This window comes from Oryx dammah, unplaced genomic scaffold (genome assembly GCF_014754425.2).
Source record: "Oryx dammah isolate SB20612 unplaced genomic scaffold, SCBI_Odam_1.1 HiC_scaffold_28, whole genome shotgun sequence".
In the NCBI taxonomy this organism is placed as follows: domain Eukaryota; kingdom Metazoa; phylum Chordata; class Mammalia; order Artiodactyla; family Bovidae; genus Oryx; species Oryx dammah.
In genome coordinates this window covers 18,883,180-18,896,509 of record NW_024070212.1, presented here as the reverse complement: position 1 = coordinate 18,896,509, position 13,330 = coordinate 18,883,180, and the positions used below count along the sequence as shown (strand labels likewise).

General features: G+C 43.3%; 1 protein-coding gene across 2 annotated transcripts in view; it reads left to right on the top strand.

Annotated features, from left to right (window-relative positions):
* The window catches only part of PRUNE1 (prune exopolyphosphatase 1), a 19,831-nt gene extending 6,501 nt beyond the window's left edge, over window positions 1-13,330 (top strand). The window contains exons 3-9 of one of the 2 annotated variants that reach the window (XM_040230735.1): window positions 1,967-2,059; window positions 2,713-2,915; window positions 4,683-4,867; window positions 5,589-5,747; window positions 7,364-7,458; window positions 9,540-9,698; window positions 11,460-13,330. In XM_040230735.1, coding sequence (XP_040086669.1) covers window positions 1,967-2,059; window positions 2,713-2,915; window positions 4,683-4,867; window positions 5,589-5,747; window positions 7,364-7,458; window positions 9,540-9,698; window positions 11,460-11,888 — 1,323 coding nt within the window. In that variant the 3' untranslated portion in view covers window positions 11,889-13,330. The other variant, XM_040230736.1, reaches the window with a different exon arrangement.

Sequence of the window (13,330 nt, the reverse complement as noted above, 5' to 3'; positions counted from 1 at the left end):
GAATGGGTCTTGGCTGCTACACTCTTGAAATAGGATTAGAGAAATGGGCACAAGGGAGAATCTAAGGGCAGACTTTCCCCAGAGGGAAAAAATTAAAAACTGTGACCTTTGGGGTGCGTGTGTGTTCAGTCGCACAGTCATGTCTTGTCTCTAGGACCCCATGGACTATAGCCTTCCAGGCTCCTCTGTCCATGGGATTTTCCCAGGCAAGAATACTGGAGTAGGTTGCCATTTCTTCCTCCACAGGATCTTTCCAATCCAGGAATTGGAACCCACGTTTCCTGCCTCTCCTGCATTGCAGGCAGATTCTTTGCCACTGAGTCCACCAGGGAAGCCCTTTTCCCCAGAAGCTGTTTGTGCAAAACCTTGACAGACAACCTCTGCCTTTTGTCCTTCTCTGTAGGGCACCTCACTCCAGTATTCTTGCTTGAGAAATCCCAGAGGAGCCTGGCGGGCTACGGTTCATGGAGTCACAAGAGTTGGACACAACTTAGCGACTAAACAAGAAAAACAACTAGGGCTGGGAGTAGAAGATGGAGAAGAGGGTGGTTTTAAAATAAAAGCTTACCTAGTTACTAGACAGGACAGTTTTTACCACCAGAAGTCTTCTAAAATTGTCCCTTTCTGGCTTTGGGTTTCTGGACAAGTGAGGAGAGTGGATAACAGTCAATACAGGGAAGCTAATTCTAGGTCCCTCTAGATTCTATTTCTTCCTAAAGTTATATTACTTGATAAACCATTACTTGTTATGTTTTACTCTTCTAAATGCTTCCCCACTTCTCTAAAATCTTCTGTCTAGCAAATCTTCCCTGACTGAAGAAGCCAGAGTGGATTTTCACTTTTCTGTAACCCAGCAGTCCTCAACTGGGAGTGATTTTGTCCCATGCGGAATATTTGGCAAATCTGGAGACATTTTGATTGTCATGACTGGAGGTGGAGTTTGGGGGTGCTGCCAGACATCTGACAATGCACAAGTGGACAGCCCCTGCAGCCAAGAATTGTGCAGTTCAAAAGGCCAGTAGGGCTGAAATTAAGAAGCTAATGCATCTCTTAAGGAATCTCTCGTATTCCTTCCTTTCTTTTAGAAGTAGACTGAGATAGAAATTCAAAAGTAAACTGGTAAGAGAGAATCCTTGTGCCTAAGCCGAGCCATGGACTGTATGATCTCATTCCACCTGGCCAAATGGATCTTTGCTGTTTTGGGGACCTGTAGGTTTTAGTGTATTTTATTTAAAGTCCGATAGGGAGATGCAAAATAACAAGGTTAATAATAACAACAGATGTGCCTCCCTCTTCAGAGTTCTTATCAGCAGCTGGATTTTCAAAGCTTTAAAAATAAAAGTTCCAGCAGCAGCAATTGTTTTTGTTTTATCCTGAACCCATTGGAGAAAGTATCAGTTTCTTGGGTGTGAGAGTGTTGGTTAATCTGGCTATCATTGACACTCCTCTGAGTAGGGGGAATTTCATGGACTAGATATTTGGATAAGGACTTGATCTTATTTTTACTTTTATTTTCAAAGTCTATTCACCTATTCTCATTTAGAAGTAAAAAGATTCTTTTCCCTATTTGAAAATAGGAAAAAAGTACAAACCAGAGTTGATATGGTTTGAATACATCAGCTACACCAGATGCTGTACCTTTGACTACTCCTTGAGTATCCCAAGGAACATAAGAATCAGAATTATTTACTGCTCTTCTGAAAGTTTAACATTCAAGGAGACAGTGTGGTGAGAGGAAGGACTACGTTTCCACTAAGTAGACACGTGTGGAATGCTTAAAGCTTGGCTAGAACACATGCCCTTTTAGCTAATATCCTGACCCGTGAAATGAGGACCCATAAGAATATCTGACCTACCTCCTCTATGAAGATCAGTGAGAGGATGTGTGTGCAGCCCTACATGGGTATTAGATAAATGGAAATGATTAGAGGATGCTTTTGTTAATCCCATTCTCCCACCTCTCTAGGAGTCCCGACCCATACATGTTGTGCTGGGAAATGAAGCCTGTGACTTGGACTCCATGGTGTCAGCCCTTGCCCTGGCTTTTTACCTGGCAAAGGTGAGTACCTAAGAACAGAGTCCCTTAGAATGAAAAGATTTGGATTCAAAACCCAGCTCTGCTGTTTGATAGCATTTAGCCTTAGGTAACTCAGATCCCTTAACTTTGCTGAGTCTCATATCAGTAACTATACAATCTGAAATGATAATACTTTGCAGTGTTGCTGTGAGGATCAAATGAGCGGATGTATTTTGAAGAATTTGTAAACCATAAAGCAATATTCACACAGTCAGTTATTGAGTTATCACTGACTCAATGGGCATGAATTTGAGCAAACTCTGGGAGATAGTGGAGATAGGGAAGCCTGTGTCCATGGGGTCGCAAAGAGTCAGACCTAGCTTAGCGAATGAACAGCAATGGGTGTCAGTGGTCTTTGTGTATACCTCACGCCCATGTCAGCTCTGGAGGACCGATAGTCTCTTCCCTGCAGCATCTGGAACTAGGCCTTTTCCGTGAGTTGTCTTGTTGACCTTCATGTTATTGCTAAGAAGGAAAGAGGGTAAGGGTCATCCTTTTATTTTGATCAGACTGGAAAACTGCGGCTTTGAGGAAGGCAGTAACTTCCCCAAGATCATGTCTCCCTTAGTCCCAGTGGTCTTTTTCCTGTCCTGTCACATAATACAGCCATACCTTCTTTTCACTTTCCTATCCAGACAACTGAGGCCGAGGAAGTCTTTGTGCCAGTTTTAAATATAAAACGTTCAGAGCTACCTCTACGAGGTGACAATGTCTTCTTCCTTCAGAAGATTCACATTCCAGAGTCACTCTTGATTTTCCGGGATGAGATTGACCTCCATGCACTGCACCAGGCCGGCCAGCTTACCCTCATCCTTGTTGACCATCATGTCTTAGCCAAGTAAGTGGAAGAAATAAAGCTGATACTTACCGTGTGCCATGGGCTGTGATGAGTAAGATTTTCAAAGAGAAGAGGAATGTTTGCACTCAGGGATCTCATGGGCTAATCATAATTGATGGGTGATACCAGATATAGAAAGGCAGTAAAAAATATTGTCACTTCTTTAATTATACAAGTAAGAAAAAGAAATAGAAACATGAAGAGTTCAAACTAAAGGATAACTCAGAAATAATTTAGATCTACTTTTGGTATCATTGTTTTAAGATTTCATGGTAGATTTATTGTAATAAAAACCTTTGAATAATGGTTGCTGCTACTGCTAAGTCGCTTCAGTCGTGTCCGACTCTGTGTGACCCCATAGATGGCAGCCCACTAGGCTCCCCCGTCCCTGGGATTCTCCAGGCAAGAACACTGGAGTGAGTTGCCATTTCTGTATTTTTTAAAAATTAGCAAGATCATTTCCTTCATAAAGCGGTATCTCATTAGTGCTATTTAACAAATGTACATACACACCTATAATAATTCCATCCCTAATTTAGGATTGGAAAAAACTGGCCAGCAAAGCAATACGAATACAGATCTTTCCGAGTGTCTCTGGCTCCTACAAATATGTATATTTTTTTCCTTGAGCACACTGGTTATAGCAGGGGTACTGACAGAGGACAGCCTTCGGGCGCTAGTCCATCTATCCGCTCACTCATTAATAAACTTCTGTTTAGAGGATGAAGGTGAAGTGAAGTCTCTGTTCTCAAGCAGTTGTCAGTCAGAGGAGGGAACTAGACAAATGGGTCATTGTAATGGGTGTTAGAGGTAAGTGGTAACTGTCATTTAGGGGACAGTAGGCACATGGAAGATGGAGTGGTTAAATATGCAAGTAGGGAGTGGAGGGTGTCAGGAAAGTTTTTCTAACATAATGGATCCTTGATCTCAGTCTTGAAAGACTCGGTGTTTGCTTGGTGTATGAGGAGGTGAGGTAATTAGGAAAAGTATCCAGGCAGAGTAATGAACATTCAGATAAGCAAAATGCAGGGAGGCATGAAATAGTATGGTGACTTGGGAGAACTGGGATTTGTTTTGCATGACTGGAACATGAACTATGAGGGAGAAGCAGGACATTAAAAAGATAACTAGAAAGGTAGGCAGGGGCCTGATCATGGTGACCTTGTAGGCTCTTCCAGGAGATTAGACTTTATTTTAGAGCAGCGGGGAGCTATTGTCAATTCTCTTTATTCCAGGTCTTAGCAGAACCAAATTTGCATTTTTCAAATGATCATGCCTTGTGGAGGACAGTGTAGGAGGACCCTGAAAGCAAATGTTTGGTTAAGGAACTATTGGACTAGTTCAGATGAGAGATATTGAGGGCCTAGATAAGGCAGTAGCAGAGGGTTGGAGAGAAGAGAATGGATGGGAATTGAGCCAAAAGCCATAGGATCCTGTGAGCTGCATGAAATTTGGATATTAAGTGAATTGAGGAAACAGGAGAGATTTAGATGTTGGGTGTCCAGGTGTCAACTGGAAAGGCACATCAAACATGTGGATGAGTTATGGGTAGCTGATACTTTGTCAAATTCACTTATGCAGTATTTGAAGATGGCCTCAGTTACAGTATTTAAGAAAAGAACTGAGAGGAGTGGGGCAGCGGTGGAAGTGATCAAAGATCTGCGTGTTCGCCTAGCATGTCTGTATTTTCTGCATGAGGAGGTGCGGCTGGAGTGCCCCTACCTGTCTCTCTTTCTCTTCTCCCCCACACCCCCCTTTCCCACACAGAAGTGACGCAGCCCTAGAGGAGGCAGTGGCAGAGGTGCTAGACCATCGGCCCATCGATCAGAGACACTGCCCTCCCTGCCCTGTTTCAGTTGAGCTGGTGGGCTCCTGCGCTACCCTGGTGGCCGAGAGAATCCTGCAGGGGGCACCAGAGATCTTGGACAGGCAAACTGCAGCCCTTCTTCATGGTGAGGGTGGCTTGGGGGTTGGGACCTGACCCTTTATCCCATCCCAGAGAAGGGAAAGTGAAGTCTAGAGTCCTCCAGCCTGACCATACTCTCTCAAAGCCACTTAGTCCATAACGAAGGAGGTTCTTTCTCAAGGAGCAGTTAGGCATTATAAAGGCTTTCAAGTACTTTGTCCTTTGAAGGCCTGGTGAATATTTTGTTGGAGAGAGTAGAAAGGAAGCATGAAACAACAGACCTAGAAGCTGCCTATTAATAGCATTGTATAGTGTAAGGAGGACTAGCCAAAGAAGCAGGAAATGAATTCTAATACCATTTCTGCCCAGGAAGTAGTTCTATGACCTTGCACAAATCTCTTAACCTTTTTTGTTCTTATTTTCTCCATTTGTTAAAAAAAAAAAGAGAGAGAACTGGATTCAACTATCTGTTCCAGCTGGAATTTGGCCTATGGAAGAGAGGTCATCTCTCTCTAACTAGGTTTCAAAATCTCCAGGAATTGAGATACTCACACTTCCTTTCTACCTTTTCCCCATTTCTGTGCCTCCATTTCAGTTTGGATTTGGGATGTCTCACTCAGGACATTGGCCCGGTTGTTTTGTTTTCCGTGAGTTGCCATACAGTCTCCTTAGGTATTGTGTCCACTGGGTTTGAGGGTGACGTGTGCTCTAGTTGCTGGGAATGGAGTGCCGCAGCACTTGAGTTCTGCCATGCTCCTTCTCCGCAGGAACAATCCTCCTGGACTGTGTGAACATGGACCTGAAGGTTGGAAAGGCAACCCTCAAGGACAGCCACTGTGTAGAGAAGCTAGAGGCCCTCTTCCCAGATCTGCCCAGCAGAAATGACATCTTTGATTCTCTGCAAAAGGCCAAGTTTGATGTATCAGGTATGAAGTATTAAACTAGTGGACAAAAGCCTTGTTCATTATATGCTTGAAAACCAGCGAAACAATGTCAGAGCATGCTGACTGGTTTAAGCTTTACACCAGAAAGAAGCTGGCTAGTATGTTGTGTGGATAAGAAGGAATATATTAAAGAGTCTCAGAGGTTTTCAGTCTTATCAGAAAATATAGACATTTAAGGACTCCCCTGGTGATCCAGCAGTTAAGACTCTGCACTCTCAATACAGGGAGACCAGGTTCCATCCTTGGTCAGGGAACTAGATCCCACATGCTGCAGCTAACCCCCAGCACAGCCAAAAAAAATGAATATTTAAAAAAATATATATATATAGACATAAGTATGCTGAAGGAATATAGTTGTCCCTCGGATCTGCAGGTAAGTGGTTCCAGGATCCCTCAAAGATGCCAGAATGCTTGGATGAACTCAAGTCCCTTATATAAAATAGCAAAATATATGACTACAGCCAGCCCTCCTTATCTGTGAATGTGAAGCCTGCATACAGAGGGTCAACCATATTGAATTACGAGAGGGAGCTCTAGATCACTGGTTAGGGAAGCAGAAGAAACATTTAGGGTGAATATACAAAGGACATTGATGCTTTTGAATTGTGGTACTGGAGAAGACTCTTGAGAGTCTCTTGGACTGCAAGGAGATCAAACCAGTCAATCCTAAAGGAAATCAACCCTAAATGTTCATTGGAAGGACTGCTGCTGAAGTGCCAATACTTTGGACACCTGATGCAAAGAGTCAGTTCACTGGAAAAGACCCTGATGCTGGGGGAAAAATGAAGGCAGGAGGAGAAGGGGGGAGACAGAGGATGAGGTGGTGAGATAGCATCACTGACTCAATGGACATGAATTTGAGCAAACTCCAGGAGATAGTGAAGGACAGGGAAGCCTGGCGTGCTGCAGTCTGTGGGGTTGCAAAGAGTCAGACACGACTTAGCGACTAAACAAAAACAATAATAGAAAGGACAAAATAAAAGAAGAAAAACTTCCATGACTTTTTTTACTCAGCTATCTCTTGTTGATATTTTAAAAAAAAGAGAAAGAAATGGACCACCAGGCTTCCCTGGAGGTTCAGACAGTAAAGAATCCACCTGCAGTGCAGGAGAGCCAGGTTCAATCCCTGGGTTGGGAGAAGGGCATGGCAACCCACTCCATTATTCTTGCCTAGAGAATTCCATAGACAGAGGAGCCTGGCGGGCTACAGTCTAAGAGGTGGACATGACTGAGGAACTTTCTTTCACTGCTTGTGGATATTTAAAAAGGTCCCACATGTACTTTTAGAAAAAAGTGAAACAACCCAGAAAGGGGAAAATCAGGAGTAAAAGCCTCTCTTCTTCCATTTTCCCTGCTCCCCAAAGTCCCTTGTTCTAAAGGTAACTGTTGTGACCCAGTAATTGAAAATAATTTTTTATTTAAAGTAAATTTCCATTCTAGAATTACATCCTGAGTTATGAGCCCTGTTCTTTGCCTCAAAGAGCGACTGTGTTTTTCCTCTTCCTTGACCTGTCTTGGTGTCCTCACCTTCCTGATCCTAGGACCTTGGGTTCTCTTGGTTCTCTTGTTTGACCCTTAGTCTCACATCCAATTTCTAGGACTGACCACAGAGCAGATGCTGAGAAAGGACCAGAAGACCATCTCCAGACAAGGCACTAAGGTGGCCATTAGTGCAATATATATGGATATGGAGGTAAGAGCAAGATGTAGGTGTGGGTGGAGAGAGAAAACCTTCAGTTTTGTTTGTAGCCTGTCCCTTATTCCTAGCTTGCCTCCAAAATATCTCTCGTACCTACTTTTCTCCATCTCTACTGTAACTCCATAGTCCATCATCTCTCACTGCAGTGTGAGACCCCCAGTGACCTGTAGTGACCCCACACTGGTGTCCCTGTCTCCACTTTCAGCCCCTGCAAACCGTTCTCCCCACAGCAGCCAGAGTGATCTCTTTTAAGACATAAGTCAGATCCAGGGGCATTCCCTGGTGGTCTGGTGGTTAGAATTCAGTGCTTTGGCTGCTCTGGCCTGGGTTCAGTCCTTGGTTGGGGAACTGAGATCCTGCAAGCCATGAGGCATGGACAAAAAAAAGACGTGTCAGATCCTATTGGCCCTCCTCCCTTTACTGCCTTTTCTTCACACTTCTATAAAATCTAAAGGCCTCACTGTGCTTTAAAGGGCCATCTTTGATCAGGCCTTCATCCTTTTTCTCTGATGTCTGCTCATCCCAGCCCCATTCCTGCACTCACAGTACTGCAGCCACCCCAGTTTGCTTTCTGTTTTTCAGAACCATTAAACCCGCTCTCAGCCCAGAGCCTTTGCACTCCTTTTGCAGAGCTGGCTCCTTCTTTTCGTTCAGGACTTAGCTCAGGTGTCTCCTCCTTTAAAAGGTTTTTGCTGATTACCCTAACTAAAGTAATACCCTTTGTGCTCAAAAGTCTCTAAGAATTACTTTTTATTTTTGGCCATGCAGCTTGCAAGATCTAGTTCCCTGACCAGGGATCAAGCCTGGGCCCCTGCAGTGGAAAGCATGGAGTCTTAACCTGCCAAGAGGCTCCTGTGTGTCCTTTTCATAGCACTCAGCACCCTGAAATAATCACGTTTCATGGTTTCCTTGTGTTTTGTCTCTATTCCTCTGCTAGTTTATCAACTCCCCCAAAGCAGGGACCCTGTTTGTTTTGTTTCGGGTATAACTCCAGCACTGTGACAGTGCCTGACACATAATGGATGCCCAGTGAATCTGTCAAATGGGTGAACGAATATAACTCTGATAGTGGTATTTTAATATCTAGTTCCGTATTATATTGCGTTAAGTCAGTCAACAACCTGATCTAAACACATACTTTCATAGACTGCACAGCTTTCTCCTAAATAACATGTAAAAAACACTAACTAAAAAAATAATAGTTTGGCCTCTTCTCTTGCTGCTCAAAACTTAGTTCGGGAATCAAACAGAAGAGCACAAAAGGCTTGGAATTCCCTGACAGTCCAGTGGTTAGGACTCTGCACTCTGACTGCAGGGAGCAGGGGTTCAGAGCCTGGTCTGGGAACTAAGATCCCACATGGCACAGCCAAAAACTTTCTTTAAAAAAACTTTTTTTATAATAAAAAGAAAAACTAGAGGAAAAAAGAAAAGAACACGAAAGGCTTTCCAAGTACCATAATCACAGTATAAATTGGCTCATTAGAAATACCAAGAATAAAGAAAAGCCCTAGTCTGGAGCAGCTGGTGGTATTATTCATTGGAGGAAATACCGCATGAGATTTTGGAGAAGGATATAGACAAAGAAAAAAGAGCCACGGATGCAGTTGTCATGTCTGTACTTATTTGTATGCACCATTTGTATTCTATTTTTATTTAGAATAAAAATATCCACAAGGCAAAGACCTTGCTTGTTTGACTGCAAGAGCAAGATAGCCTTGGACATGCCCAGCATGTTAGTTACATTATCATTTTTTAGTTCTTAAAACAATCATGTTTGATAAATAATTTGTCCTCATTTTACATGAGGAAACTTATGATCAGGGATCCTTGATCGTATAACTGAGAAGCAGTAGAGCTGATTTTCAAACCAATTCTGTCTGAACCCAAAGCCTATATTCTCCTCATTCTATATGTTGCCTTCCAGCACATACATAGCACAGAGTAAATACTAGATACCTTTTTTATGGAGTACAAGTCCCAGGTTATCATGCAAAGAAGCCTTTCATAAGCATCTTCTGTGGGGATAACGAGGGTCCAGCTGTAGCCCTCAGCCCTGTCTGTTTCTTCTGCTTTAGGCTTTTCTGCAGAGGTCTGGCCTCCTTGCAGATCTCCATGCCTTCTGCCAAGCTCACAGCTGCGATGCCCTGGTTGCCATGACTATCTTTTTCAGCACTTACAATGAGCCAGTGCGGCAGTTGGCTGTTTTCTGTCCCCACGCAGCACTTCGAATGACGGTGAGTCTCTATCCTAGGGGCCCTATGGAGTTCAGCCTGTGTGCACTGCTCTGTTCTATAAAGACCTCTCCTTGGTTCTTGTATTTATACAGAGGTCCTTGATCTGTTTCCAGAATCTCCCCTCCTTCCTTTTTTCCATTTTCTCTATACATGACTATCCTTAATCATGCTATTGGTGAGAAACAGAGATTCCAAAGAAAATTAGAGACACAATTCCTACTTAGTAGGACTTGAAATTGCGCTAAAAGAACCTGTTATAAATCTGGAGTTAAAACTTGATTTAATCACTAATTCCTAACTCCTGGAAATCAATTTCTTTTACCTTATTGCTTTGAAAACTGAAAACAGAAGAGAAACCTTTTTTACTCTTTAACCGAGCAAGGATTAGTTACTCTGTGCTAACTGTGCAGAGTAGTTGAGGAGCAGGTTTGGTTTTTAACTCTGATCTTCCATTTGGCCACCTTTCTCACTTCTCCACCTTTCTTTTCCTCTGTTGGTTACTCATAAACTCAGGGAAGAATTTAAAAGTGGACTTAAGGCAGTCCAGAGATTCTTTGGATTTCTTAGCAATGAGGACTGCTAGACTAGTCTGGATACAGCCAAATAATCTTTTTGTTCATAAAAGGTATGTCTGCCTTTTCCCACCTCTCTCTGTCTTTATCTTCTCCTCCAGGAAGCAAACATAATTTCATTCAATGGAAAGTAAGTTTGGCATTGTGGAAAGAACTACCCTTTTAAAGGTAGATAAGTAGGCTTTCCTGTCCCAGATTTGCCACTTACTGGCACTTTGACCAAAGGGAAGTCAGTTGACTTCTGAGTCCATAAACAGCATATTACTACCTAGTGTGATGTGATCGTGAAACATAGTATCATATGTGAAGTTCATTGCTGGGCACAAGGTACTCTTAGTAATCATGTCATGAAGGAAAGGGTGGTTTGACCCCACTTTCCTGAATCTCCCCTCTTCTGCCTGTCACAGTCCCTCTGATGACTTTACCATTGCCCTGGCTGCCTCTGTGCTGGGAAATGGTAGTCCTCTTTTCACCGTCTGCCCTACCGTTTCCTCTCTTTCTCCTTTGGTAAGAATGGTATATAATAATTTAGAGCACTGCTCTAGTGACAGACCTGAGTTCAGCTATCAGCTTTGCTTCATTCAGAGTTGACCTTTGGCAAGTTACTTAATCTATCTAAGCTTCAGTTTCCCTAACTATAAATGAGGGTAATAGTAATACCAACCAGTAAGGTAGTTGTGAGGATTGAGAAAATTAGTGTTTGAAAATGGCTAGACATGGCACAGTGCCTGGCATACTTCCTAGCCCCATTTGATCTATTCATTCTTTCTGCCTCTGTCGTTCCCCTGACTTCAATGCAGATGCTTGGCCCATCTCAGCTAAGAATAGAGTTCAAGTTTTTAAACAGCGCAGTACCCTTGGAAACAACAAAATCTGAGGAGCGGGGAGTCCCAGATTCTGGTTCAGACTCTACCATCGTCTGTGTTCAAGACATCAGATTTCTCTGGACTTTTGTTTACTTACTAATAAGATGAAATATATGGTCTCAAATGTTTCTTCTGTTTCTAAAATACTGTGTATTAGTAATCAGTATTAGCTGATGTGCAAGCAATAAAACAACTCTGGATGACTTAATTTAAATTTAAAAAAAAAATTTTTTTTTTCTCCTCTGCTAGAGAAGTCTCTTAGAAGTCTCAGCCTTTTGCTTCGGCACCTTATATACCATCTCCCCATCTTGTCTCCTCTTTAGATCTGTGGAGTCCTGGAACGTTCCCACTCTCCGTCCCTGAAGCTGACCCCTGTCCCAAGCAGCCACCCTAATCTCCAAGCCTATCTTCAAGGCAACACCCAGATCTCTCGAAAGAAAGTTCTGCCTCTGCTCCAGGAAGCCCTGTCAGCGTATTTTGACTCCACGGACATCCCTTTAGGACAGCCTGAGACAGAGGGTGTGTCAAGGGAGCAGGTGGACAAAGAATTGGACAGGGCAGGCAACTCCCTGCTTTCTGGACTGAGTCAAGATGAGGAGGAGCCTCCACTGCCCCCCACGCCCATGAACAGCCTGGTGGACGAGTGCCCCCTCGATCAGGGGCTGCCGAAGTTCTCAGCCGAGGTCATCTTTGAGAAATGTAGTCAGATCTCGCTGTCAGAATCTACCACTGCCTCCCTGTCCAAGAAATGACTGCTGAGAGGGAAGGGGAAAGTGAGAGAGGTTGCTTGAACCGTCCTGAATGCATGTTTTGAGATGTTTCAGCAGGTCTGTCTTCTCCATTGTTCTAGGATCTGGTGTACTGTTGTCATTGCTAGGAGGAGAAAGAAGAGAAGGAAAGCTGAGCTGGCTTTCTACCTTTTTCCCCCACAATCTCAACCAATCAGACAAATTTTATTATTTAATTTAACTGTTAAAATCCGCACTGACTATCATTTGTTTCATTTGCCAGGGTCATGATGTAATAACATACATTTGTATGTATTACATAATGTAGTAACATACAGGTGCAGCAGAGTGGCACAGAAATAATGTATACCCCAAGAGTGCCCTCAGTCAGGCTCTTTAACAGAACCAGTATTTCTCATGGAACCAAACATGCATTGTCTCCAGTATTCATTTATTCTCTTATTAATTCAAGTATTTATTGAATACAATACCTACCTTAAGCTTATTCTAGTTTTAGCCTTTAGCTCATTTCCACCTCCATGACTCCTCTCTCTGCCCCCCAATTAGGTGATGGTGTCTGATCCCAGATGGCTAAATTTCTATTGGCTTATTGTGACTGTTTCAGGATTATTTAGCGGCAGATTAGAGGCCCCTGTCTTCGGTCCTGATCAGGTGGCCTAGCTCTCAGTTTTCCTGGATTCCTCTGAGCCAGAGCCACAGGGATCCAGAAGACCTCTGGTTCAGGAGACACCTGGGAAGACCTTAAGATCTCCGGGGCACTCTTCCCAAAAGATGGCAAAAATACCATGGGAGCCCCGGCTCTACTGATTTCTTACCCATCTCATTCTCCTCTTGCACAGAGTAGAAGGAAACGAAGTTTCATACCGAGTGCCATAAACTGTCTTTTGTCCAGACACTCACTCCTTTAAGTTCATTTCCCTGTCTGCAAAACTGGTGTTCCCTGGTTTCTGTCCCGTTGCCACCATCCTTTCTCACCTCAGCCCCTCTGGTTTTTTGTTTTTGTTTCTGTTTCCCTGGGAGTGCTCAGGGTCACTCGATTGTCTGTTTCTATGTAATTGTACCAAGGTCCTCAGCCTCATGTAGCATGTACAGGAGTATGATTCCTACCATAGTGACCCAGCACAGAGCCCCCCCACCCCCCGACTTGTTCTGCATGTGTAGAGTCCCCCTTTTCTCTTCAGACCAACCTGTTCCCCCTTTTCCTCCCCAACAGCTCTGTCTCCTGTGGGTTGTCAACAGTTTCGCTGAACAGTGGGGTATGTGATGGTTTTGACATGATGTCTTCGTATGAGGGAAACAGTCTGACTTCACTTTGAAGGGATGATGTTTGTAGCCATTGGAAGGTAAAATAGTGGTGTGATTATTGAACCAAAGGAATTTACGTTTTGTAACTTGGTGAGTTTTATTTTGCATTTTGTTAAAGTATTAAATACTTTTTTCCTGTT